The following is a 23,942-nucleotide window of genomic DNA, read 5'->3' as shown; positions in this document are numbered from 1 at the left end:
AGTGCATCCCCGGTGGCGGCAGCTCGCTGTGCTTGGTTAGTGCAGGCTCAGAGAGGAGCCGAAGCAGGAGCAGCCTCAAGACCAGAAGCGATGAGGAAATGCGATGGCAGGCAAGGAACCGCTCTGCAGGCAGCGCTAGAGGTGACGCTCTCCTCTCCCTTCTCTTAATAACGTACCCTGAGCCCTACTGCAGAAGTTAAACTGACCTACCGTTCATTCGCATCCCTGCCTGGAAGGGATCTGATGTGAAGGGATGGGCAGAGGGATGGTCTCCTGCCCCGCGTCCTCCCATCCCAGACGGAGGAGAGCTGCTGGTCTTGGAGCAGGAGGCAGTGGTCGGGCACCTGGAAAACCTGAACTCTCCTGGTGAAGAGCGGAGGCAGAGCAGCTCGTAGCCAAAGGAGGACTAGAGAAAATGTGCAGGCAGCAGGAAGAACTTCAAAAAGCTGCAGCTTTCAGCCACGTGGGAGCTGTTGTGGGAGCTGCGTCCCTCTTGCTGCATTTGGGGCAGCAGCGATGCTGGGGGTGAGGCTGGGCGCTGCAATGGGCAAACTGCTGCCGGAGGACGAGGCAGCTCGCTGCTTCCAAGAGGGACTTTTCCCACTGTGGGGGTTCACTCCTGACCAGAGCCGCAGAGACCCACCACCCTCCGGGGACATCTCGGGATCTCCACGTGTGTCTGCTGGGATCACGGCAACACGTGTGAAGGGGAGCATGGCTAACAGACTTGAGGACCAAGGGAGAGATGAGCTGCCTGCTCAGTGCCACCCTGCGGAGCCTTTATCTACAGCTGACCCCTCACATGGGGATTAATTCTGCAGCTCAACAAATACGAGGTTCTTGTATCCACATCCTGCAGCTGAGAAGCCCCATCGGGGCCCTGCCCTCCCTGTACGAGACCCCAGTGCGCTGCTGTCCCGCTTCTGCGACGTTACTCGGGGAGGGAAGGGGTGAGTGCATCCCTCCACGCGTGACTCTGCAGCCAGCTTGCAGCAGGGGAGCAAGGAGCTGAAGCCCATCTCTCCTTCCCAGCACTTCCAGCAGGAGCTGAGCTCCTGGGAGTTACCCTGCCCGGCCGGGAATGGGATGAAAATTAGTTGCTCGGAAGCAGGAGGGGAAAAAAAATAGAGGGGCACATGTCTGGTAGGTGGGGGTGCACGCGTGGTGCGTTGGGACGAGCAGAGCTGTGACTGCAGCCAGCCAGGGCTTGAGTCCCACTGGGCTCAGTGGGATGCAGGGACCAGCAGCAGCTGCTGCTCAGGGCGGCCGGATCCAGGCACCGCGGGGTCCTGCTGAGCTGCGAATCTCCCCAGCAGTGGGAGGCGATGCTGACGCACGTCTCGCCCCGGGAGGGCTCCGACTGCAGCTATTGCCTGCTGCGGGCCAGCACCGGCAGGCAGGGCCCCGCTGCTGCATTCGTCCCCCCGAAACGCATTGGGGACTGGGGGTCAAGAACCCTCCTGCAGCCGGAGGGAGAGGACGGGGCTCCTTCCCCTCCGCTTTCCTGTCCACATCCTTCCCTGGTGCACCCGGGGCAAGTTACCCGCATCCCGCCGAGCAGCGGGGGCTGCCGGGAGCATCCCGGGGCCGGTGGCCCATCCACGTGCGGTGATGGCGGAGAGGCCTGGCTCCGCAGGCAGGCAGGCAGGGGCAGGGCGGCCGCCGAGCTGCTTTGCACTCCCCCAACGCCCACGTAAGGAAGTGGTTGCATTTCTCAGAGAGGAAAAGGGAAGTCGGGCTGCCTCCGCGGGGCAGCCAGCAGCTCCCGCCGCTCGCTCCGGGCTGCTGTTCGTGTCGACTGCCCAGAGTCCATGAACTAGCCCTGCCCGCCCTGCCTGCTCTGCCCAGCAAGGTAAGGAGCGGGGAGGCAGCTCTGCCACACCAGCGAGGAGCTGGGTCTGTCCCGTGGGGGCTGTGGCCGTCACCTCTCCTGGTGCTCACACCCTGCTTGGGGGGAGGTGGGGACCCCCCAGCCGGGGCCACTTTGGGGTCCGAGGGGGGTGCAGGCAGCGCCTTGCCGCTTGTGAGTTTTGCTGTCGCTGCATTTTGGGCTTCCCCCCCCCTCCCCCCCCCCCCCAGCTTTGGCAGCAAGTTTGAGTTTTATTCTCTTGCCAGAGGCCCGGCAGCTGTGGGGTGTTGGAGAGGGTCCCGGGGCGGGGGTCCCGCAGGGGTTGGTGCCAGCAGAGCCAGAGCTGCCTGCAATCTGTCCTCTCCTTCCCGGGCATCAGCCGCCTCCCGCTTTGCCCAGCGTGAGGAAGAGGAGGGTCAGAGCTACCCTCCATCTGCCCTGGGACAGTGATGTCCCCCCAGGGCCGGGCTGGCTCCTGGGGTACCCCACACCAACACTGGGGACCGAGGATGGGTGACCCCAACCTGGCTGGAAGGAGCACGGGGGTGTGACACCCTGCAGCCGCCATGGGGAGCAGAGGGGCTCCTGGGGTCTCTGCAGTGCAGGAGGACCGGGCCACCACCGTGGCCAGGGACAGCTTTGTGGGGTCCTGTGGATCCCGGCAGGACCGTCACCGTGTCCCTGCGCCGGCGGGTGCAAACCCACCTCCCACCACCCTGCCAGGCTCAGCAAAACTGAAAATACAGCTCCTCTGGTGCACGGCTTCCTCTCCCGGACCGGGAGGAGCCCCCAGCGCTTGGCTCCTGCCAAGGTTTGGTTATCTCCTCCAAGGATGTTTCCGAACTGCTTGGCGCCTCAGGGCTGGCTGAGGAGATAACAGAGCTGCACCCGGTCCCAATCCCGCCCTGTCTGGCCATCTGAAAATGCCCATTTTCCTCCCTCGAGAGCCTCCGTGTCAAGCTGGGGGATAGCCACGGCCCCTCCGATGCTCTTCCCTGCTGGGGAAGGAGCTGCCGAGCTCCCCATGGGTCACCCCGCGGCTCCCGGCCCTGCCCCGGGTGGGAGCACGGCTCAGCCCACGAGGCATCGGCAGGGAACTTGGCCGTAAACCAGCCACTGGGGAAATGAAACATAAGCCGCCGCAGGGAGCGATCAGAGCTCAAATGGCCGAGCAGCCCTTGCTTCTCACCCGGCGCTCCCGCAGTGGCTGGAGGATGGCTTCCGCTCCCCAGCACGGCAGCCGAGCCCGTCCCTTCAGGGGCTGGTTCCGCAAGGGTGAACAGCAAGACACCCTGGGGAGGAGGGTCCGGGCCTCTGACCATCCAAACCAAATTTAAAAAAAAAAAAAAAAAAAAAAGGCATTGCTGTTTTCTTAGAGAGCATTGAAGCCAGAAAGCACCGCAGCGTGCCCTGCCTCCCATCCCTCCTCCCCAGGAGCCGTTTCAGCCGGGTCCACATTTCAGCCGGGTCCCCGTTTCAGCCAGGTCCCCATTTCACACACTTTCCTGCTTCCGATATTTTGCAACGCCAACGGCAGCATCCCCCCCCTCACCGATGATTTTATTTGGCACTCGTGGTGCAGCTCTGGCCGCAGGGCTCGGGGCAGAGGCACGCAGCGGCCGTGGTTTTGTACCCTCCCGTGGGTCACCCCGTGCTGATCCCGCAGGATCGGTGGGGCTGGGGTTGGGCAGCTGCCTGCGCAGCCGTGCCCGCGTCCTTGGCCGGCGGGGATGGGTGTTTCAGCAGGGGCTCGGCCGTGGGGTGCGTGACAGCAGGGGTTGTGCTGTGCATCAGCATTGGGATTTCTCCGTGTGCGAAAGGCGGGTGATGGAGCTCTATGGATTTTCTTTTCACCAGCCCAGGGACAGAGGTTTGCTAGGAGGGACTTTTTTCCTTCCCCTGTCCTGTTTTTAGCTGCCAAAGAAAACGGGCAGCGTTCAGGGAGTTCCTAAAATAGCCGAGAGGCAAGCTCTGAGTAATCCCCATCCATCACGCCCTGGCGAGGTGTTTCCCTACATCCGTGCATTACCTCGGCCGGATGGCGAAGGGGCCACGCCGCTGCTCCGAGCCCTTCCCAGTCCCGCGGCGCCCAGAGCGGGCTTGCAGTGAGCTGCTCCATCCTGCGGCACCGGAGCGGTCGGTGGGCGCTGGCGGGAGCGGCGGTGAGCTCAGCCAGGGGAAGGGATTAGTCACCGGCTCGCCAGGGCTGAGCACACGCAGGACGGGATGGGATGGGACGGGATGGGATGGAGGTGCCTCCACGGGGCTTTGGCTCTTCCTAAATAAGAGGCAGGGAAGGAGCAAGCGGATCTGGCCCTGCGGGGCTGGCGGGAGCAGCCGGAGGGAGGAGGTGCTGCCCATGGCAGGACCCCCAGGATGCGCGTGGGGCCGGTGGTGCTGGCACCAGGGTCCCCGTGTGCCCAGCTGGCTCCTGCCCACCGGGCTCCAGCCGGCTGGGGCAGGATGATGGCGCGGTTTGGAAGTCCCTGAAAGTGGTCCCCACTTCCCACCTGGCTATGGGACACCCACGTGGCACCCAGCTATGGGGTTCCTGGCCATGGGGCACCCAGCTGTGGGCATCTGGCCGTGGGCTCCCATCTAGCACCCAGCCACGGGACACTCAGCGTGGGGTGCCCAGCCATGGGGCAGCACTGTGAGGAACGTCTCCTCCAGCTCCACCCGGACCCTCCCTCGCCCCCCCCGAACTGGACCCGCTGGGGCACCCTTCCCCCTTGCTTGGGCACACTCTGAGCTTGGAAATCCTTGGGGAAACCCCTTCCCTGGCAGAGGGTGGACGTGGTTGGGCTGCAACGTGGGGCTGGTCCTGGCGGGAGGGAACGCTCGGTGGGGCTGGGAGCGGGGGGGTCCCGCTGGGGGCTTGTCCCCATGGCCAGAGCAGCGTCTCCTGACGGCCGTGGGGGTCTTGCCCCATCTCCAGCCCGCAAGCCATGGCCTACCACAGCTTCTTGCTGGAGCCCATCAGCTGCCACGCCTGGAACAAGGACCGGACCCGTAAGTACAGCTGGGGCACCCCATTCTGAAATCCCCAGGGAGGGCCCGAAGCACTGACTGTCCCGGCTGAACATCCCCGCGGTGGGTGATGCCCCCCCCCCCCCCCCAGACAGGGCAGAGCTGGGTCAGGGCTGGGTTTGGGGAAGCAAGTCCTGCCACGGACAGATTTTGGGGCTGGGGACAGCACATGTCTCCCTGGCATCCCCCTGGTCCCACTGCCGGGACAGAGCCCGGCACAGGGGGTGCCAGCACAGCATCCAGCCCCGAAGCACCGCGGCGGCCGGCGCAGGGAGGGACCGGGTGAAGCACTGGGGAGGAGAGGAGAGCGGAGCCGGGTGATTCAGGGCCGATGGCATTTCCCGGCCACAGCGTGGGGGATGTGGGAGAGAACAAAAAGGTCTTTCTCTGCTGGGGCCGGCGTGCTGGGCAGGCAGGGCAGGATGGGGCCAGATGGGAGCTGAGCACCCACAGTCATCCCATCCCACCTCGTCCCATTCCACGCTGTCTCATCCCATCCCATCCCATCCCACCAGCCCCACGGGGCCACACGCTGGGGAAGGGAGGACGCTGGGCTGTCGGGTCTGGGGGAGCTTCTCCCTTCCCTGTAGGAACAGTCTGCAGGAGCAGGGGCAGCTTTGGGGCAGCGTGGGGCGGAGGCTGGGGGGCTCGGTGGGACCCCACCATGCAGATGGGGCTCAGTGAGGTCCCACCGTGCCCCACCGAGCCTGGAGGACAGGAAGGGGCAGGTCGATGCTGGCTGGCCCCGCTCCCCCCCCTGGCAGAGCCCAGCACCCAGGGGAGGGCTTTGCCCCGGCCGCTCTCGCCCCGCAGAGATCGCCCTCTGCCCCAACAACCACGAAGTCCACATCTACCGCAAGGACGGGGCCAAGTGGAGCAAAGTCCACGAGCTGAAGGAGCACAACGGGCAGGTGACGGGTGAGTCCTGGCCGACGGAGGGGAGGGGGACACGGCTGGAGGGTGGCCCTGCCCCGGAGACGGTCCCAGCCTGTTGAGCAGTGGGTGGAGGAGAAGGAGTGGGTTGTGCCTACCTCTCCTGGCCCAAATCATGTCAGAAGGCACCCAGAGGTGGGATGGATGGGGTGGGAGAGATGGAGAGGGATGGGGTGGGGTGGGGAGGGATGAGGTGGGATGAGATGGGTGGGGATGGATGGATGGATGGATGGATGGAAGAGATGGGGTGAGATGGGTTGGAGTGGAATGGGATGGGGTGGGAGGGATGGGAAGGGATGGGGTGGGATGATTTGGGATGGATGTGGGAGTAGGGCAAAGAGGGACTCTGGAGCAGAGACCACCCAGAACAGCTCTGCCTTCAAATGGCCTCCAGCCCTAAGTGACCGATTCCCAACCCCGTGGCTCCCTGGGCCACCATCACCCTGCTCTGCCTTCCAGGCATCGACTGGGCCCCTGAGAGCAACCGGCTGGTGACATGCGGGACCGACCGCAACGCCTACGTCTGGACCCTGAAGGGCAACGTTTGGAAACCCACCCTGGTCATCCTGCGGATCAACCGGGCCGCCCGCTGCGTCAAATGGTCTCCCAAGGAGAACAAGTTTGCCGTGGGCAGCGGCTCCCGGCTCATCTCCATCTGCTACTTTGAGCAGGAGAACGACTGGTGAGGCTCAGCCATGGCCTCGCTGGGCTTGTCCTGGGGGAGATGGATGGAGGGAGGGAGGGAGGGAGGGAGGGGAGATGGAAGGGAGGTGCATTGGGAGATAGGAGACTGGAGGAGTTGGAGGGGAGACAGAGAGGAGGTGGAGGAGGAGGTGCAGGGGGAGACAGATGGGGAGCTGGAGGGAGGTGCTCCAAAACCCTGCTGCTGGGGATGGGACATGCTGTCCCCATGCCCTGGCTGCTGCTGCAGGCTGGTCACCCAGGGCAGCTCCTGGGGTGCTTGGAGCCCTGACCACCCTCAGCCAGCCCCCCGAAAGCCCAGGAGGGTTCCCGGGGGTGGTGATGCTCCCCCCACTGACACCAACCGCTCTCCCTGCAGGTGGGTTTGCAAGCACATCAAGAAGCCCATCCGCTCGACGGTGCTCAGCCTCGACTGGCACCCCAACAACGTCCTCCTGGCCGCGGGCTCTTGCGACTTCAAGTGCCGGTGAGGGGGGGGGGGGCGGATGAGCGGGGGGGGGCATGAGGCAGGGGGGACCCCCCAAGGATGGGTTGGGGTCCCACCCTGGCGCAGCACAGAGGTGTGTGGGGCAGCCCTGCGCCCGGGCTTGCCTGTGGGGCAGGCTTCGCCCCTCCGGGTGCTGCTGGGAGCCGGGGACGGGGCACAGGGGAGATGTGGGGGGGCTGGGGGGTGCCCCGGGGACCATTCCAGCATTACAGCGCCCAGCGGGGCACGGGAGGCAGCAGGGCACCCCACGGGCTCCGGCAGGGAAACTGAGGCACGCAAGGGGGCAGGGATGGAGGCAGCTCCGGTGCTGTGTCCGGGGGCACATGGCAGGGCTCTCCCCCTCCCAGGATCTTCTCAGCCTACATCAAGGAGGTGGAGGAGCGGCCCAGCCCCACGCCGTGGGGCTCCAAGATGCCCTTCGGGGAGCTGATGTTCGAGTCGAGCAGCAGCTGCGGGTGGGTGCACAGCATCTGCTTCTCGGCCAGCGGCGCCCGCGTGGCCTGGGTGAGCCACGACAGCACCCTCTGCCTCGCCGATGCCAACAAGAAGATGGCGTAAGCAGGGCTGGGGAGTGGAGGGGGCTGGGGTCAGCCGCGCTGTGGGTGGCAGAGGGGGTTGTCCCCAAACCCGATCCGGGGATGGAGGCATCTGGGTTGGGATGGGGGTGAAGGGCCAAGCAGACCTGGTCAGAGGAGGCGACACGTCCTCTCCTTGCGGTCTTGTGGCTTCCACCTGCGTCACGAGCTGTGCCAGTCTCAGCGCAGGGGCTGAAGCTCGGCTCCCTGCTAACGCCCTGCCCTCCCTCGTAGCGTCGCCTCCCTGTGCACCGAGACCCTGCCCCTCCTGGCCGTCACCTTCATCACCGAAAACAGCCTGGTGGCCGCAGTGAGTCCGGGCTCGGGACTCGGGGTGGGCGCCGTGCTGGGAGCCGGCAGGAGTGTGCTGAGCAGGGCTGCCTGGTTCCCCAGGGCCACGACTGCTACCCGATGCTGTTCACCTACGAGGAGAGCCAGGGCGCGCTGACCTTCGGGGGGAAGCTGGACATCCCCAAGCAGAGCTCCCAGCGTGGCCTCACCGCCCGTGAGCGCTTCCAGAACCTGGATAAGAAAGCGAGCTCGGACACCGCCAACGCCACGCTGGACACCCTGCACAAGAACAGCATCAGGCACATACTGGGGGGGGCGAGTGGGTGGAGGGACGGGCTCGGCGGGGTCACCCCAGGGGCTCCTTGGGGGTGCTGGCCCCCGAGCATCCCTTGGCTGTGTTGCCGTCCGGTGCGGGAGCTGGGACAGTCCTGGAGCGTCGCTGGGTACCCCTGAGCATCCCTGCACGTGGGTGGGGGAGATGGAGGGGTCCAACCCCAGGAGCTGGGACAGCCCTGGGCATCCCTGGAGCATCCCTGGGTATCCCTGAGCATCCCTGGAGCATCCCTGGGTATCCCCAGAGCATCCCTGCATGTGGGTGGGGGAGATGGAGGGGTCTGGCCCCACGGGGAGATGGAGGGGTCTGGCCCCACTCCCTCCCACCGACTCCCGGGCAGCCCGGAGGGCTCGGCGGGGGCCTGGGGCTTACTCCCCGCCGCCTCTTTGTGCCCTGCAGCCAGATCTCGGTGCTGGCGGGCGGGAAGGCCAACTGCTCGCAGTTCTGCACCACGGGGATGGACGGCGGCATGAGCATCTGGGACGTCAAGGTGAGGCGTTCCCCGCAGTGCCTCGGTCCCCGCAGGCTGGGAGCGCCCGGCGTTGAACCCTCATTAGCCACAGCTCTAATTGCAATCCCCCCACCCCACTGGTGCGCAGCTCTTTGCTGCGGTGGTGGGGCCCATCCTGCCCACGGGGGTCCCACAGTCCTGGGTGGGATCTTCTTTAGCCCAGGGCTGGGTGGGGGACACCCCTGGGTGGCACTTTCACAGCTCACCATCAGAGGTGGGGTTGACGCCAGCCTTGCGCAGGGATCCAGCACCCTCTCCTGGCTTCGGCTTTGCCTACACAGCTTGAAAAATGAGCCAAAACCAGCCGAAGTTGGGATCTTCCCCCCGCGGGGACGGGTTGGCACCCCAGGGGACAGCTTCCCCCGCGACTGTCCCCCCCCCGTTAGCTCCCCAACCACCTCCAGTCGCCTTGGAAAGCAAAAAGCTGATGACGAACGACCTCCCGTTTCGTTTTAGAGCCTGGAGTCGGCGCTGAAGGATCTCAAGATCAAATGAAGGAGCCAGCCGGGAAGGGCGTCCCGGCTGCCAGCCTGCCCCTGCTCTGCCGCGCTGCCTGCTTTCCCCCGCCAGCCCCCGTGCCACACGAGCCGGCCGCGATGCCACCAGCGCGCTTCCCCGGCTGCCAGCCAGCCCCGGCGGCTGCTCTCAGACAAAGAAAACAAATTTTTTTTTTTTTTTACTATTTTTGTTACCATCCTACCCGATGCTGGTCATACATCGCTTAAAGAAATAAAAAACGAAGTAAGGATTTTCCTGTATAAATCCAATAATTTTTTTTTGCCTTTTTTTTTTTTTTAAAACAAGTTCGAACACGTGCGTGATGAGAGCACATGACGGCCGCTGTGCCGCATCTCCCCATGGGCGGTCACGTCCGTTCTGCTGCCAGCTCTGAGGATGAGTCGGGACCGTGGGGATAAGGGGAACGTCACCTCCCCGTGCCCTGCTTCAGCACGATTTCAAAACAGGATTGGTGTTAGAGAAAAGCTAGGGGCGAGGACGGAGGCGGCAAGGGAGCGCAGGTTTCCCATATTGCTCCTGGCACCGAGCTCCTCCTGGACGCGGGTCAAGTCCCGTCGGGTGCGCAATCCCACGCCCGGGGAGCCGGCTCGGAAACCTTGGGCTGCCAAACCAATCCTGCCCCTTTCCAGCCCGTTATCACAGGCTGCCAGGCAATTTTGGTCAGAGCACCTCCGATTTCCACCTCCCTCACCTCAGCGGTCCCATCTCACAGCCACGCTGGGAGGACGAAGCTGCTCCTAGGAGCGCCGAGGAGCAGCTTTGGAGAAGCTGTAAGAAAGTGGATAAATCTTTCTACGTTTCAGAGCGGGGTTTAATTGCATGTGGTAAACAATGGGCGGGGGTCACGCATTTCATACAAGGTACGAAATCACGATGAAGTGGTTGGTGGCTTTGGCAAAGGCAGAAGAAGAACCAGTACCCGGGCAGGTGTGCCGGGGCGGGCAAGGTGCCCAGCCCCACCTCCGGTGCTGCCCTGTCTTAAACCCCGCGTCTCCGCAAGGGAAATCCTACGTTTATCACCAAAAGGAAAAGGAACCTGTGCAGCGCGACGTGGTTACTCCTCCCGGGATGAGCCCTCGCTGTGACAGCTCGGGTTAAAGCCCATCCTGGCGGTGCCCCTCAGAGCAGAGCAGCCCTTACATTGACCACGGCCCGGGAGGGGAGTCCTCGCTGGCAGGGAGGGACGGTGACATTCGGGTTCTGGTCTAGATGTTAGTTAGAGACGTGTTCTACTGGGAAAAGGTTTTTCCACCCATTTCTATGCGTGACCCATCCCACCCCACGTGAACGAGCCCCTCTCTCTCTCTCTCTCCCCCTCCACCTGTGGCTCCTGCCCTGCTCCATCCCGGGCGTCAGCCCACTGCCTCCCACCACCCTGCTCCATCCGCCTCCCTGCGCTCCAAGGACCACCCGAAATTCCTGCGTCAGTTCTGTCCCCACCGTATCAGTTCTCCCCTCTTGGAGCTGACAGCAAGGGCACCTCTCCTGGTACCACTCATCTTGCATAGCTCCCTGGAAACATCTCCTGTCTCAAATTATGCCTTGGGGTACAAAAGCACAGGCTGGGGAAACAGCTCTAGGGCTTACGCCTTCATCCACCCGCAGAGAGGACCCGGCATTCCGGCACCAAGAACGCCAAGTTCCCACCGGGGTTTGAGCAGGCAGCTCACAGCGGCGTTCCCCGCAGCGCACCCCGCTGTCACACCCTCGCCACCGACAACCTGCGGCCAGGCAGGGACAGCAGGGTTACACAGAACAAATGACAACGTTTGCCACCCTGCATCTCTAGGAGATCTCTGCCTCTCTGCCAGCGACCCCCGAGAGCTCCCGTCTCAGCTCTGGGGCTGAATCTCCTCCAGCCTTTGGCGAGCGAGTCTGGGCAGCGCCGGCATCCCTGGCACGGGCTGACAGCAGGACTCCCCGGACCGCCTGGGGCACGGCGGGTGAGAGCGTCTCCTGCTCCAGCGGCCCTACACCGTGAAACAGGACGGCTGACAGGGGTGACACTTTGGGGACTGGCCTTCTGACACAGGGACTAGGCTAGACAGCAGCCCGAGGGTAATTGTTTTCTCCACTGTGGTAATCAGATTGTGCAAGACGGCGGTCGGAGACAGCAGGAAAAGCTTTGTGCCTCCAGGCTGCATCTGCTGACGGAGGTCCTGAACCTCCAGCCAAATTCCACGCTACAAACACCGCAGAGAAACAGCAAAGCAGCAGACGCAGAAGTCACCGCACCACCGGACTGCTGCTGCGCCTTGCGTCGTGCGCTCCTGTTCATTTACACACACACAAGACAAGGACAGAGCAGTTATGATAATTTACATTTTAATCAGCCAAATATACAAGTTCTGTTGTTGTTTTTTAAACTTTATCAAGTTTGTTTCCATCTGGGTCTGATACAATTAATGTTGTTGTTTTTTTCCTTTAAACAAAGGATGATGCGGTTAAAAACTGGCACTATCCCTAATAAGGAGAACAAAAAAAAAAAAAAAAATGAAGAGGAGGGAAAAGGGGAGACTGGCTGCAAGAAAGGAGGGATGAAACCGGGAAGGAACGGCACTCCAGATGTCCATGAAGTCAGGCTCCCAGATTATGCTGCAACACCCTGCAGCAACATTTGACGGGCCATTTGCCCAAAGGGATTCCTCAGATACGTTATCCTTGGGGCTTTCACTAGCAAGTCAAAGTTCCCCACCCCATGCCCCACCCCACAATGACCCCACAATCTATTTTCTTGCAATCTAATATTTGAAGCATCTCCCCTCCCGCACAGCTCCCTCCCGCCCTGCCCCCCCCCCCCCCGTCTATGAGTTCTTAATCCTAAAACCAGCAAAAACATTCAGGTTTCCAAACTGTTACAGAGAATTGCTGTTCAGCACAGTTCTGCACCAAAGGTAGCAGCTGCCCCTAACCCCAAATGGAAATCTGTGCCGGGATGAAGACAAACACATCGTCAGTGTCTCTTGGAGGTGAAGGTGACTTCGATGCCGCAGTACACCCTACGTGGCATCGATGGTATGCAACACGGCAGAGCTCCCGGCAGGCACCAGGCACAGTTCCCTGGCGTTTCCTCCTCTTGCATGTCCTGTGCTTACTTGTTAAGGGATAGTGACTGCAGTCTTTTACCTGCCATGGCCGCTTCGTCTTTTGCTGGGGGAGGAAAAGAACAGGGGTTTCATCGTTTCACAGAGCACGTCAGGGACTGGTGGTGGCTTGACAGCCCCCGAGACCGAAATCCTGCTAGCCACGTACAGCGAGGTAACAGGAAAAAATCCAACCCTCCCCGCCGGTCCCTGGCAGGTCCCCTCCAGAGTTCAGAGGAGCAGCTCCCCTTGCACGTTCCCCTCCGTCCTCGGCCTCTCTTCAGGCGTCCACAAGTTACCCTGATGCTGATGCACAGGCTTCTCAGTGGGAGCCACCGAGAAGACATGCTGATCAGACTTCTGGTTCACACCTGGCAGAGCTGAAGAGAAGGTCCAGGCGGGGGAGGAGTGCTGCGAATTCCCTGGGCAGTCTGGACCCCCAGCATGCAAAGCCGATAAATCACACCCAGCGCAAGGAACTCGCTAAACCCCCAAACCGGAGCAAGCACTGCTTGGGAGGCTGAGGACAATATGGATATCAAGGGCGATTCCCTTCTCTCCTTCCCTGCTCAGATGTCCTAGAGCTTTAGAAAGCAAGAGCTTTGTAAGAATGAAACCGCTGAACCTGGTTTTGACGAGGGAAGCTGTAACGACACTCAGCAACACCACGCTGTGTCAGGAGATGAGGGATTACCCTGTGCGATACGAGAAATCATGCCTCCCGGCAGCACAGCCATTGCAAAGAGAAGTAAGGGGATACGATTAATTACTCTCTAACCTTTTCTTTCTTCTTCTTTCTTTCTGGCAGCTTCTTCCCTTTGCTTCCGAATGATGGCTAGTCGGGCGAGATCTGCCTTCGCTTGTTCTGTTTTGCCAGCTAGGTGCATTTTCATGTATCTTTCTTTTGCCTTTTGTTTCTCTATTTCCTCTCTGTTTGAGTGAAACACACCAGTCGTCAGAGCATCCAAGTGAGCACGCAGATACGGGCAGAGAGGGGGAGGCTCGCTGACCGGGAGGGACGGCGGGGACAGAGACGATTGCCCACAGGGACTGGGGGGGCCCTGTCACCAGTTTTCAAGCACGGGTCCTGTCTATTGCAGGGTTTGTAGAGGGATGATGAGAGAGATTATTTCTACCTTCATTCAGCTAAATAAGGACACTGACACACAATGAGGTCAAATGAATCGGCCCCAGAGCGCACAGCACCGTGACGTGTTTTCCTCAGCCTTACCCTCACAAAGGCGTACTTCTGCTGAAGCAATCTATCCCAAATAAGCAAGCTTAAATTTTTCCACTCTGAAACTCTCCATTGCTAAATGAAACTAGAAGATTAAACTTTGGTTCTCATCTCATTCACCTGCTCAGACAAAAATTTCACCATGACCCCTGGAATCCGGGAAACCACTGCCTGTCACTAGGGCACCTTCTGCAGCAAGATTAAAGCGGACCCCAGGGTGACCTCCGGTTAATGGATTTCTGTTAGGTCTGATTTTTGGCATAAGACTTCAGGAAAGGAACGGTCTACACCCGCTTCACAGCAACAAACTTCACTCTCTCAGTGCACCTGGCCAAGCTGCCTGGCTCCAGGATGGCCACAGCTACTCCCAGAGGGCAGACAGCTTCTGTAAAGTTTGTAAGGAAAGACGTTTTGAACCGCAGCGAGTCCTGCCCGACAGTTTGCTGCTGCTCAGCGTCCGCTTTAGAGGGCAACACACTTAAAGGGCTTCCCTGAAACGCCAACGCATACACAGCAGGGAAACATCTCCCCGCGTTAGGCTGCTGCCACCAGCAAGGATGAAATTCCGGGAACGCGCTAGCTCCCGCCGGGGCAGCAGGCAAGACTCACCGCTCTCGTCGCGAGAGTTCCTTAGGTCCATCCAGGTCCAGCTGAGTTACTTTTTTGGTTGTCTGAATTACACGATTGGGATTCTCTATGTCTATCAACCCTTCCACTCCTTTGCGCTTTTGCTAAGGTTCAAGAACAAGAGGGAGGTTAAGAAGCTCTCTCATACCCAACGTCGTGCTGTATCACAGCTCATCGAATACACTGCAACACACCCCAAAAGCAGAATTCAAGGTGTTTTCACTACCAGACAGCAAAACCACTTATGAACCAAGATTCATGCTACCGGGCAGCTTCAGCCTTTTTTTAAATATTCTTGCCTTTGTATTTCCCTTACAAAAACACACGAGTTTTCATTCTGAGGACAAAATGCAATCAAGTAAGGGGGTTTTTTGGCTTCTAAAAACAGTCCTTCCATAAAAAAATTACTATAGGTAGCTCTCAAAGAGAACTTGGAGTCAAGAGCGAGCATCTCTCTCCTGCCCCAAGAATCTGGGTAGTGCAAATGCATTAAGTGCCCTGAGAATTACAGGATTACAGAATTACCTGATAATCCTCGTCATCTTCATCACTCTCATCTGAATCTAAAGACTTCTTCTCCTTTTTGGGGTCCCCTGTTGCTCCTTCGCCTCCTTCTTCTTGCTCCTCTTCTTCCTACAAAATCACAGGAAATTAAAGAGAAAATGTACGCCAATAAAAATCCCAAATCCAACAGTGACTCTTACATGAGGTCACTTTGGGGGGACAAGAGACAGCTCTCAGAGCACTAGTGTTCCTGACGCGGCCCTTATGACACCAAAGGTGCCTGGCTGTTACAAAACAAGAGCTCATTCTCAGCGCATCACCTGCCCCGGCAGAACACCTCTAAACAACTCTGCTGTTCCCTCTGTGTAACAGGCCAGGAAAATCACCGTAAAAGACAGAACTGGCACTTTACTTTCCCCAAATGAAAGATCTCCAAGAGACATTTTGGCCCGGGTTTCCAGTGCGCAATATCTCAGGGACTGGAAACTGCATGGGTGTAGTGTAGTGGATCCCATCCTAGAGCCAGATAAAAACAAAACCAGAGAAGAGCAAATTGACAACCATCAACCAGAACGTTATTATCCAAGAAATCACAGCCTTTTTAGCACAGCTTTTACCAGTCATGAAGTCTAGGAATTAACCTGTAAATCAGAAGAACCAACATGGGTGTGAATAGCTTGCTTTACCATCGCCAAACATCCCTCATCAGAGCAACTGGCGAAGCGGATGAGCTATGGGCAGTAAGAGGAGTAATTTTGTTAATTTTTTTTTTTTTTTAAGCTTTCCCCAACGAAATAGCGTCAGCTGTAACCATCACTACGTGAAACCCTTCTCAAAGAGCAGTTCCCTGGTTTGTTTTGAAACAAGACAGACATTTCAAGTGGGGTCCTGCCTGCTCTGTTCCACTTCCAGGTGGTATGTTTATTAACAACTCGGAAGTAGAGAACACTTATAAAGTTTGTGAATGACATCGCACTGGTAGGAGTCGGAATCATTTTGGAAAACAGGGTAAGTGGTTTCAGGATTTGGAAAGATGGCACGAAACCAAGAAGGTGGAATCAGAAACCAAACCAAGAGGAGTTATACTTGGGAAGCAGAAATCCAACACACAGTCAGAACATGTGGCTACGCAGCAAACCACACAATCATCTTGAGTTACAGCTGGTCAAAACATTAAAAAGGAGTCAACAATATGGCTCATAACTGCTTGAAAGAGTAATCTTCTTCCGGGAGGTATTCATCAGTATTTCCTATATGGGGTATAATTATCCTACTGCAGTCAGTGCTGTGAGGCTTCAGCTGGAATAGTGTATTTGGGCTTAGGCAGCACTTTCAGAAAGTCACAGAAAAATAGCAGTGAGAGTGCCATCGTAGCTGTGATAATTTGGGAAAACAAGACAGCAAATACTGCAAAAAGTAGCCATGCCTTTTATAATACCAGTCAGGTAGCTGTGGGAGGGAGGGGAGCTGTGACAATCCTACGCTGGGGCACAGAAACACGCCCAAAAAAGGACTCACGCCAGAAAACTCTGTTATCTCTCCCTACGAGTCAGAGGCAAGCAAGGAAATAACGTGTACAGGAATTTGGTCTTTTAAATCTAGAAGAGAAAGAGGGCAAATATAATAATTTCGATATACAATAAGATGTCAGGATGTATGCCCTTTTCCTCCACAGCCAAGCTGCAGAGCACGGATAAAAAAAGTTAGCTGAGAGGGGAGACTAGAATGATAAAATACAGGGGGAAAAGATGTCTAGAGCTGCTGCGTAATCACCTTCCCTATCCTTTAACCTTCAAATTGTGAACTGGATGGTCTACCTGGCCTCACTTCTGCGAGGAACCAGACTGGATCACACCTAGCAGTCTCCCCAGCCAGAGATATTCAGAATTCATACTGTGATCACGGACAGAATGACCTGCAACACTTGACTAAGCTGCCGTTTCTCATGAACTGCAAGCTGAGCATGCTGTACAAGCCAGAACTTCTGACAGTAAGCACGTAACGTAGGCAAACACATACCCTTGCCTTTTGCTTTTCTGCTTGGAGCTGGGCATCAATCTCTTCGGGACTTGTGTACTGTCTTGCTCGGCCTTTGTGGCCTCCTTTTCTACCTGTACAAAAAAATTAAATTAATCAATGGTTTAGCGGTAAGCTTCCAGAAAGGTCTACTCCTCCTGCAGCACTCTCTCTGGATTTTTGTTGCAGATAAGACAAACCAAAACAGCTCCTCTGACAGAATCTAAACAACAATGAGAAAAGGACACGTTGAACTTGCCAGTCTCAGTGAAACACTCCAAGAATTTTGGGTAAGTTACACAGAGAATTGGGTTTATTGATCCACAGAAAGATACTCGGAGAATCAGTTCTGTCTTTCCCCTTGGGCTGGTTTTGGAGACACCAGAACCGAGAGCAGCCTATCAGCTGTGCAGCGTTTTCCGAACGAAGCAGAGGTTTGTCCTACAGAGCGGGAGCCAGGAAGGTACTGCCCAAAGGGGGCACCCCCGTCCCTCCAACACCGCAGAGCCGTGACACCATTTATCAGGCAACGAGCTTCCAAGTGCCCCCTCAGCTCTCGGTGACGCCACCCTTCCTTGCCCACCCATGCCTACGCTTGCGGCCTCTCCGATTCACTTCCCGGGCTGGCGAGGGGTGCTCAGTCCCACAGCCGCTCTCTGCGTTGCCTGCACGGGAAGAATCACAGCGTGTTCCTGCGGCAGCCGCGGTTACAACCAACTCTCCAACAAGCTTGCCTCCTTAACCCCTCCCCTACACTAAGGCTGTGCCAAGAGAAAATAGGAAGCTAATTGGACAAAAGCTTTGGGAATTATAATGAGAGCTGAAGAACTAATACGAGGGGGCCCCATGTTTTACTGCTTTATAAGGGAAAACAAAAACAAGCTCTAGGAACCAGGAAGAGGAGAGAGTCAGCTTAGCTGGCTGGGCTGCCTGGCTAAGATCTGCTCTCAAGTTCAAAATTCTGTTGATTAATGAATTGCTGAAACCATTAACGCTTCCTGCAAGCGACTGCTCCGCTTACGTTCTTCCAGCTCAACGAACTGCTGGAAAGCGAGCTGAACAGAGTCGGTCTCTAGCCTTGAGCTAGGGAACTCAAGGTACAACCGGTGCGCGAGATTGGCAAAAAGCAAACAGCTCGGGCAAGGGAGCTCCCTGCTGCTGCAGGAGTCCTTGAAGCCCAACAGAAGGAGCAGGAAATCCTCGCGCTGTCTCTCACCCTCCCCGCTTCACCTGCCGAGGACAACGGAAACCTTACGGTGGCGGGGAGGGCTGAGGGGATCGTCCCTCCTTCCTCGGGACTGCACAGGACGCACGGGAGAGATCTGTCAGTGTTGTACCGCTGTGCCACGGCCACGCCTGGCTGCGCTGCTGGACTTGGAGGGACCGGGAGCACCAGCGCAGGCAGCCGCTGTGGGCTGCGAGCTTTAGAAATTCAACGTCTTCCGACCAGTCCTCCTGGCTCAGCAGAGACAAACTCTCACATGTTTTAGCTCAGTAAAAGCTGAGCTGTGGAATAAATTATCTCAAAAACCCCCACTGTGAAGCCTCCCAGAGAGTCCCGAGATGTTTTTCTCACGTGAAGTGGGGAAGCGCAGAGACCAGATTCTTCTCTCTGAACTCAGCTGTGGAAGCTCGTGGGCACTCGAACTGTAAGCGCAACCGAAAGCTTTGCTGCACCCAAAGACGTGTGTCTGTTCCCAACCATCCCACGTGGCAATACCGACACCCTCTGGGAAGGAGATCTGCCACGGAGCGCTCGAGCCCAGGAGACATTACCTCACTGCCCAGCAAATGACATCACTCTAGGTGGAACAACAGTGACACCCCTGACACACTACCTAACACCAAGAAAACCCAAATAAACCAAAACAATCCTGTGCTACAAGCTTAACTGATGCCAGGCAGCCTTCTTGTCCAGCTGGGCTCAGAACTGAAGAGCACAGAAGCCTTATCACTGCAAATAAAAAGCGGTAATAAGGGGGGGAAGCAACTCAAAGAGAAATTCTCTTACGTTAAAAGCCTAAAAAGGAGCAAAAAGAGTGAATCAACCTCATTTATATTCGAGCCTGCACACAGAGAAGCGAGGCCCCTTTGAGCGGGAGCAGCAGTGCCACCGGCTCAGCAGCTGGAGGGACTGCGGGGAGCTCAGCACGGTGCAGGGACGGGGCTCTGCTCTTCACAGGGAGATCAAACCGCACGTCAGGCAAGCGGAGTGCCGGTCCTACGTCTGCCACTGACCCACCGCGTCACGCCGCGCAACTCACTTCAGCTCCGTGCCTCAGTTTCCCCATCTGTAAAATAGGGATAACGATCCTCCTCCTCCTCTGTGAAGCACTTTTAAAATATAATCACCTGCAGATTTCACCTGCGGTAAAGACCACTGCCGCCTACGGCAGGCAGGCACGCGCTCAAATACAATCGTCTTCAGCTTTAAGCAGAAAAATTAAGGACTTTAAATCAAAGAGAATGGAAGAATATTGAAGGAATCACTTATTCTTTTTGAATCAAGGTATTAAAAAAAAAAAAAGAACAAAATCATCAGAAATAATCCTGTAACAAAATTTATTAATGGCTGGTTAAAATCCCCGTTTTATATTAAACAGTGAGTGCAAAAGTCCACTCTGTAATAAATACTGACTTGGGGGGGGGGGGGGGGGCAGGGGGCGGGCAAAGATCCCCCTTTTCCCAAGAAGCAAAAGGTTTGAAACACACGTTTAAAACTGTACGACGAAATACAGAGCCGGAAATCCTAAGTTACGGGGCATTTAAATATGGCAGCCAGGGAGAGAACCCACCACAGTTCTTCTCCTTCACAAAAAATATGTGAAAGCTTCAGCCCTATCTAGCAACATCGTGCAAACGGACACAAAATAGAGTGCTCAAAGAAAATCTAAACAGGGAAGCAGATTTGGCACTAAAGCTTGGGAAATGCTGATGAAATAAATTGGAGCAAACTACAGAGAAGATGAACGACGAGGGCTGGTTTACATTCATGTGTATGACTGGGGTTTCACCGACGCTCGCACAAGAGCCAATTATGCAGATGGTGCATCTGGAGAAGGTTCTGGGTGGATCCAGCTCAGCCGTGACAGCCTGTCAGTCCCTCATTACTTCTCCTTATTCACACAAGCAAGTCGGTACCCGCTCCGTAATACCCAGATGCGGAGCTGCCGGAGCCACATGAAAGGAGCCGCGTTTGGAGCCCCTGAACCCAAAACCACCTCCGCATCCCCCCCACGCTGCCCCTCAGGGCCGGACCCTCTGCCCGGCCGCTCAGATTCCCCGTACCCAGCCCCGAAGGCCTCCACCACGGAACCGCCGGGAGGGGGAAGGCCTTCAGCCACCACACGCCCCCTGCATGTCCCCCGGGATCCCCGGTGTAGCTGTAAACACCCTTCCCCGGGCGTCCATCTGCCCCAAGCCCTGCCCCGGGGGAACCGGCTGCGGTTTCCAGCCCAGCGGGGAGCACACGGGGCCCAGCCCGCTCCCAGTCCCACGGGGGGGGGGGGGGGGGGGCGGGCCTGGCACCCCAAGGCCCGGACACCCCCAGGTGCTGCTGAGATCCCGTGGCACTCGCTGGGGGGGGCACAGAATGGGAGCCCCAGCTCCGCGAGAAACGTGGAGAATCTGCGGACCGGGGGAAGAAACCGAGAACCCCCCCCCCCGAGACCGTCCACAGCCGGAGGGGGGATGCGGCAAAGGGGCCTCCCTCCAACACCCCCCGCGGCCGAGAAGGGGGGAAGGAGACACCCCCCCCCCCGCCCCCAGCACCCCAAGGCCGAGGAGAGGCGGGGAAAGAGACCTCCCTTCAGACCCGAGGGCGGGCAACGAGACCTGCCCCCGCCAGCACCTTCCCAGCCGAGACGGGGGCGGGAGGACGAGCCCTGCCCCCCGCCCCGGGCCTCACCGCCGGGGCCTCCCCCCACGCCCCTCCTCTCCTCCCCGGGGCCGGAGGGCCCTACAGCCCCTCGGCCCCCTCCCACCCCTCGCCGCCCCGCTGCTGCTCGCAGGGGCGAATCCCCCCGGCCCGGCCCGGCCCGGCCCCCACCTCCTTTCGGCATCGCGGCGGCGATGGCGGCTGCGGCAGCTGCAGCGAGGCCCCCCCCGGCCCCGAGCGGCGACCCGGAAGCGGAAGCCGCCCCACCCCCGCGCGCGGCGCGCGGCCCTGGGCGCCCGCCCAGTCGCCACGGCCCGTGAGGACCCCGCCGCGGGGCTGCCCTCGGCGCCGCCGCTCCCGCCGCCCGCGCCGCCCCTCCGGGTCCTCCCCCTCCGCGGCGGAGAGCGGGGCCGCTTCTCCTCCCGGCGGGCCGCGCTCTCCGCCCTGCCCCGGCCGAGGCGGGGGCGCGGGCGGCGGGGAGGGTTTCCTTCAGGCACCGCGGCGGGCACCCCAGCGGTCCCGGGTGCGAGAGGCCCCCGCGGGTGACGGCGGCGGCGGCGCGACGGCGGAGCGGAAGCTGCGCCCCTCGGCGGGTGAGCGGGACCGCGGGCCGGGGCCTCCCCCCGCCGCCGCCAAGGCGGCCCGAGCCCCGGCGAATACCGGGGGCCGCACGGGGGCTGGCGGAGCCGGGCCGGGCCGGGCCGGGCCGGGCGGGGCGGCCTCGCCCGGGTTTTTAGTTGAAGCTGGCGGGAGTCGTTGCTTCAGGGTAGCCCGGAGTGGGGGAGGGGCGGCCGTCGCCTCACTTTGCTGAGGAGAAAAAACGATTTGTTGCGGTGAGGCGGGTGCAGCGCTCGCCCCAGGGGCCGCGTTGGGCGAGATTTTACCCCTTTCACGAGCCCCCTCGAGCTCGTTTTTATCACCGAAGCGGAAAATGGCAAAGGGGGACGGAAGTCTTGGGAGAAATGTCTCTGACAGCTGTTTTCCCTTCGTTTTTTCCAGTGGTTCTCAGGACTTTGAAGCACCCGCACGTTTGAGCGCAGGCAAACCCTCATTCCCTCGCCTTTCGCCTCCCTCGTTTCCGAGGCAATGCCCAAAGTGAAGAGGAGCAGGAAGCCCCCCCCGGATGGCTGGGAGCTGATTGAGCCAACGCTGGATGAGCTGGATCAGAAGATGAGAGAAGGTGAGCGGCAGAGCCGGGGGTTCTCGGGGATGTGTCCCTGAGACAAGGTAATCCTTAACTGCTTCGGGAAGCGCAGCTCCCCCCGCGAATACAGGTTGACCTTTTTTATGTCTCTACCTCGCAGTGATGCTGCAGACTGAGACTGGGCCGGTTCTGGTCGCTCTTTGGGTGTACCAGGGTTACAGAGCGCAGAGGGTTGGTGTACAGTTTGGGGCGCTCCACGGCCAAGCCCCGGCTGAAGCTCGCTCTTCTGCGTGGGGGGGGGGGGCTGGCAGTTCTTGTCCGTGCTGTTGCTCTGGTCTGACGAGCCAGGGCAGCCATGAAGTCACCTGCCACGCCAGCGCGGGACGCGTCATCCCCACTGTCTTTCTATTTTCATTTCCTAAAGGAGCTGTTCCAGGTCAGGTCCCTTTCGTTTGAATCTTCTCCCGTTAAGCTCGGTCTTATCTCTATAAATGTATTAAAGTTAGGAACGTTCTCGGAACAGTTTATTGCAAAGTGACCAAGGAAATAAGTTGGCCGCCTGAAACAGTCAGCTGAAACCCGGTGTTTGTGTTCCCTCCCAGCGGAGACCGAGCCTCACGAAGGGAAGAGGAAAGTGGAATCCCTTTGGCCTATCTTCAGAATTCATCACCAGAAAACACGTTACATCTTTGATCTCTTCTATAAAAGAAAAGCTATCAGCAGAGGTGAGGAACGCAAATGCTTTACCCTGGGCAGGGGAAAGCAGAACGGAGTAAGATGTCCGCCTGCGGATGCGCCCGAATTGGGGCGTTGGTGGGAAGGACGGGGTTTCTGGGGAGGGAGGGTGGAGGGAAGGCTGGCGGCTGCCTGGCTTTAACTGCTAGTCAGTACAGCTAGAGTAATTCCCGATAGCGGGCCTTCTCGCGCTTCCCGGGAGCTACTTGTGATGGTGTCTGCTCCTCCACAGAGCTCTATGAATACTGCATCAAGGAAGGATACGCTGACAAAAACCTGATTGCAAAGTGGAAGAAACAGGGTTACGAGAACCTCTGCTGCCTGCGGTGCATCCAGACGCGGGACACCAACTTCGGAACCAACTGCATCTGCAGGGTCCCCAAAAGCAAGCTGGAAGTGGTAAGGGTTTTCAGCTTGTTCCTCTACTTGTCTGGACCCTTGCAGTACCCGGTCTAACTCCTCCCAGGTCAGGGGCAGCAGAGGAGGTAGTGCTGTTCTTCCGGGTAATTTCCTCTAGCTCTAACATTTTCTATCTTTGCTGGTAGAGTTGGTATCTAGTTGGTTCTAAAGTTACTGCCAGCTTTGGCGTGCAGTCGTTCAAAGTCGTTAAAAGTATGGGAAACAACAGAAAACTAGACGGTAGAAACCCCTCCCACGCAGACCCCTTCTCTGCCTTGAGGCCCGAGCCTGCTGGTCTGTCCGCTCGCCGTAGCTTGGCTGAAATACCCTCCTCGTGTTTCTTTTCCAGGGGAGAATCATTGAATGCACTCACTGCGGATGCAGAGGCTGTTCTGGGTGAAGCCTTTAGCCGCAAGACTACTTCTTGAACTCTGAGGGATATCATCCTACACGATGGACTGTTAGTGCAGTTACAGCCGCCTTCTGTGTGAGTGGGTATTTCTGTATAGCAATTAAAACAGCAGCGTTTTCATCTGGATCATATATACAATGGTGCTTGGTTTGGAGTAGGTTTTTGTGTAGCCATTTATTTTAAAATAAAGTCTGCCTTCTTGAGAGAGCGGTGCGATCTCCTGGCAAAACATTTCTACGCCGCTCTTCTCCTCTTGGATGTGTCTTGGTTGGTTTGTGTTTTAAGGTTGCTCTGTTTACTGCGAGGTGATCTAAACGTGGGTTGTTTTTAACCAGCTCTTATCCCTCTTCCTCGACTAACTGAATTTAAAAGGCTGTGTGGAACGGAACAATACAGTTCTCAAAACTCCAGTCGCGATTTAAGCTCTCCCCTGATCTTGTGTAGAAGGAAGCTAAATCTCACTGGAACTCTCTGCTAAGGTCTGTAACCTGGAATTAGTGCGTAGATCCATTCAGGAATGCCAGCGTTCCTGAATAGAGACTGACAGGTCACGCGTTAAGTGCCCAGATACGCACAGAACGCAGGAAGGAGACAAAACTAGCACCGAGCTAAACCGCTGTTGAATCTGATTTTGCTTCTCCCTTGTTTAGCACAGGGTTTGTTTAAACTACGGCCTA

General features: G+C 58.2%; 3 protein-coding genes across 6 annotated transcripts; 2 read left to right on the top strand and 1 right to left on the bottom strand.

The window, feature by feature from the left end:
* Positions 1–1,726: 1,726 nt before the first annotated feature.
* ARPC1B (actin related protein 2/3 complex subunit 1B) lies at positions 1,727–9,476 on the top strand. Its single transcript, XM_076350689.1, has 10 exons — positions 1,727–1,852; positions 4,788–4,861; positions 5,693–5,797; positions 6,272–6,494; positions 6,873–6,980; positions 7,349–7,555; positions 7,811–7,886; positions 7,970–8,166; positions 8,601–8,691; positions 9,169–9,476. Exons 2-10 carry the CDS (start codon positions 4,798–4,800, stop codon positions 9,205–9,207), a joined length of 1,110 nt encoding a protein of 369 aa, XP_076206804.1. The 5' UTR covers positions 1,727–1,852; positions 4,788–4,797; the 3' UTR covers positions 9,208–9,476.
* Positions 9,477–12,037: 2,561 nt separating this feature from the next.
* PDAP1 (PDGFA associated protein 1) lies at positions 12,038–20,818 on the bottom strand. Of its 2 annotated transcripts, none has more exons than XM_076350850.1 (6): positions 20,747–20,818; positions 16,702–16,793; positions 14,704–14,811; positions 14,161–14,282; positions 13,093–13,244; positions 12,038–12,381 (listed from the first exon to the last, which is right to left on the bottom strand). In XM_076350850.1, exons 1-6 carry the CDS (start codon positions 20,757–20,759, stop codon positions 12,323–12,325), a joined length of 546 nt encoding a protein of 181 aa, XP_076206965.1. In that variant the 5' UTR covers positions 20,760–20,818; the 3' UTR covers positions 12,038–12,322. The 2 variants fall into 2 exon arrangements, with proteins under 2 accessions (XP_076206965.1, XP_076206966.1); XM_076350851.1 differs by having other exon boundaries at positions 16,708–16,793.
* Positions 20,819–21,080: 262 nt separating this feature from the next.
* BUD31 (BUD31 spliceosome associated protein) lies at positions 21,081–23,472 on the top strand. 3 transcript variants are annotated; one of them, XM_076351095.1, is made up of 5 exons: positions 21,081–21,168; positions 21,575–21,755; positions 22,322–22,444; positions 22,687–22,853; positions 23,203–23,472. In XM_076351095.1, exons 2-5 carry the CDS (start codon positions 21,662–21,664, stop codon positions 23,251–23,253), a joined length of 435 nt encoding a protein of 144 aa, XP_076207210.1. In that variant the 5' UTR covers positions 21,081–21,168; positions 21,575–21,661; the 3' UTR covers positions 23,254–23,472. The 3 variants fall into 3 exon arrangements, with proteins under 3 accessions (XP_076207210.1, XP_076207212.1, XP_076207211.1); XM_076351097.1 differs by having other exon boundaries at positions 21,112–21,164; XM_076351096.1 differs by lacking the exon at positions 21,081–21,168 and adding an exon at positions 21,322–21,408.
* Positions 23,473–23,942: the final 470 nt, after the last annotated feature.

This window comes from Aptenodytes patagonicus, chromosome 13, assembly GCF_965638725.1.
Source record: "Aptenodytes patagonicus chromosome 13, bAptPat1.pri.cur, whole genome shotgun sequence".
In the NCBI taxonomy this organism is placed as follows: Eukaryota; Metazoa; Chordata; class Aves; order Sphenisciformes; family Spheniscidae; genus Aptenodytes; species Aptenodytes patagonicus.
The sequence above is the reverse complement of the archived record's forward strand: the minus strand, read 5'-3'. Positions and strand labels throughout refer to the sequence as shown.

Excerpts from the sequence above, each read along its gene's own strand:
- BUD31 (XM_076351095.1), top strand. The coding sequence starts at position 21,662 with ATGCCCAAAGTGAAGAGGAGCAGGAAGCCCCCCCCGGATGGCTGGGAG. Across the intron at positions 21,756-22,321 it reads GGATCAGAAGATGAGAGAAG|CGGAGACCGAGCCTCACGAA; the intron begins GTGAGCGGCAGA and ends GTTCCCTCCCAG. Across the intron at positions 22,854-23,202 it reads CCAAAAGCAAGCTGGAAGTG|GGGAGAATCATTGAATGCAC; the intron begins GTAAGGGTTTTC and ends TTTCTTTTCCAG.
- ARPC1B (XM_076350689.1), top strand. The coding sequence starts at position 4,798 with ATGGCCTACCACAGCTTCTTGCTGGAGCCCATCAGCTGCCACGCCTGG. Across the intron at positions 6,981-7,348 it reads TCTTGCGACTTCAAGTGCCG|GATCTTCTCAGCCTACATCA; the intron begins GTGAGGGGGGGG and ends TCCCCCTCCCAG. Across the intron at positions 8,692-9,168 it reads TGAGCATCTGGGACGTCAAG|AGCCTGGAGTCGGCGCTGAA; the intron begins GTGAGGCGTTCC and ends GTTTCGTTTTAG.
- PDAP1 (XM_076350850.1), bottom strand. Across the intron at positions 14,812-16,701 it reads CAGAAAAGCAAAAGGCAAGG|GAAGAAGAGGAGCAAGAAGA; the intron begins GTATGTGTTTGC and ends GTGATTTTGTAG. Across the intron at positions 12,382-13,092 it reads GAAAGAAGAAGAAAGAAAAG|CAAAAGACGAAGCGGCCATG; the intron begins GTTAGAGAGTAA and ends TTCCTCCCCCAG.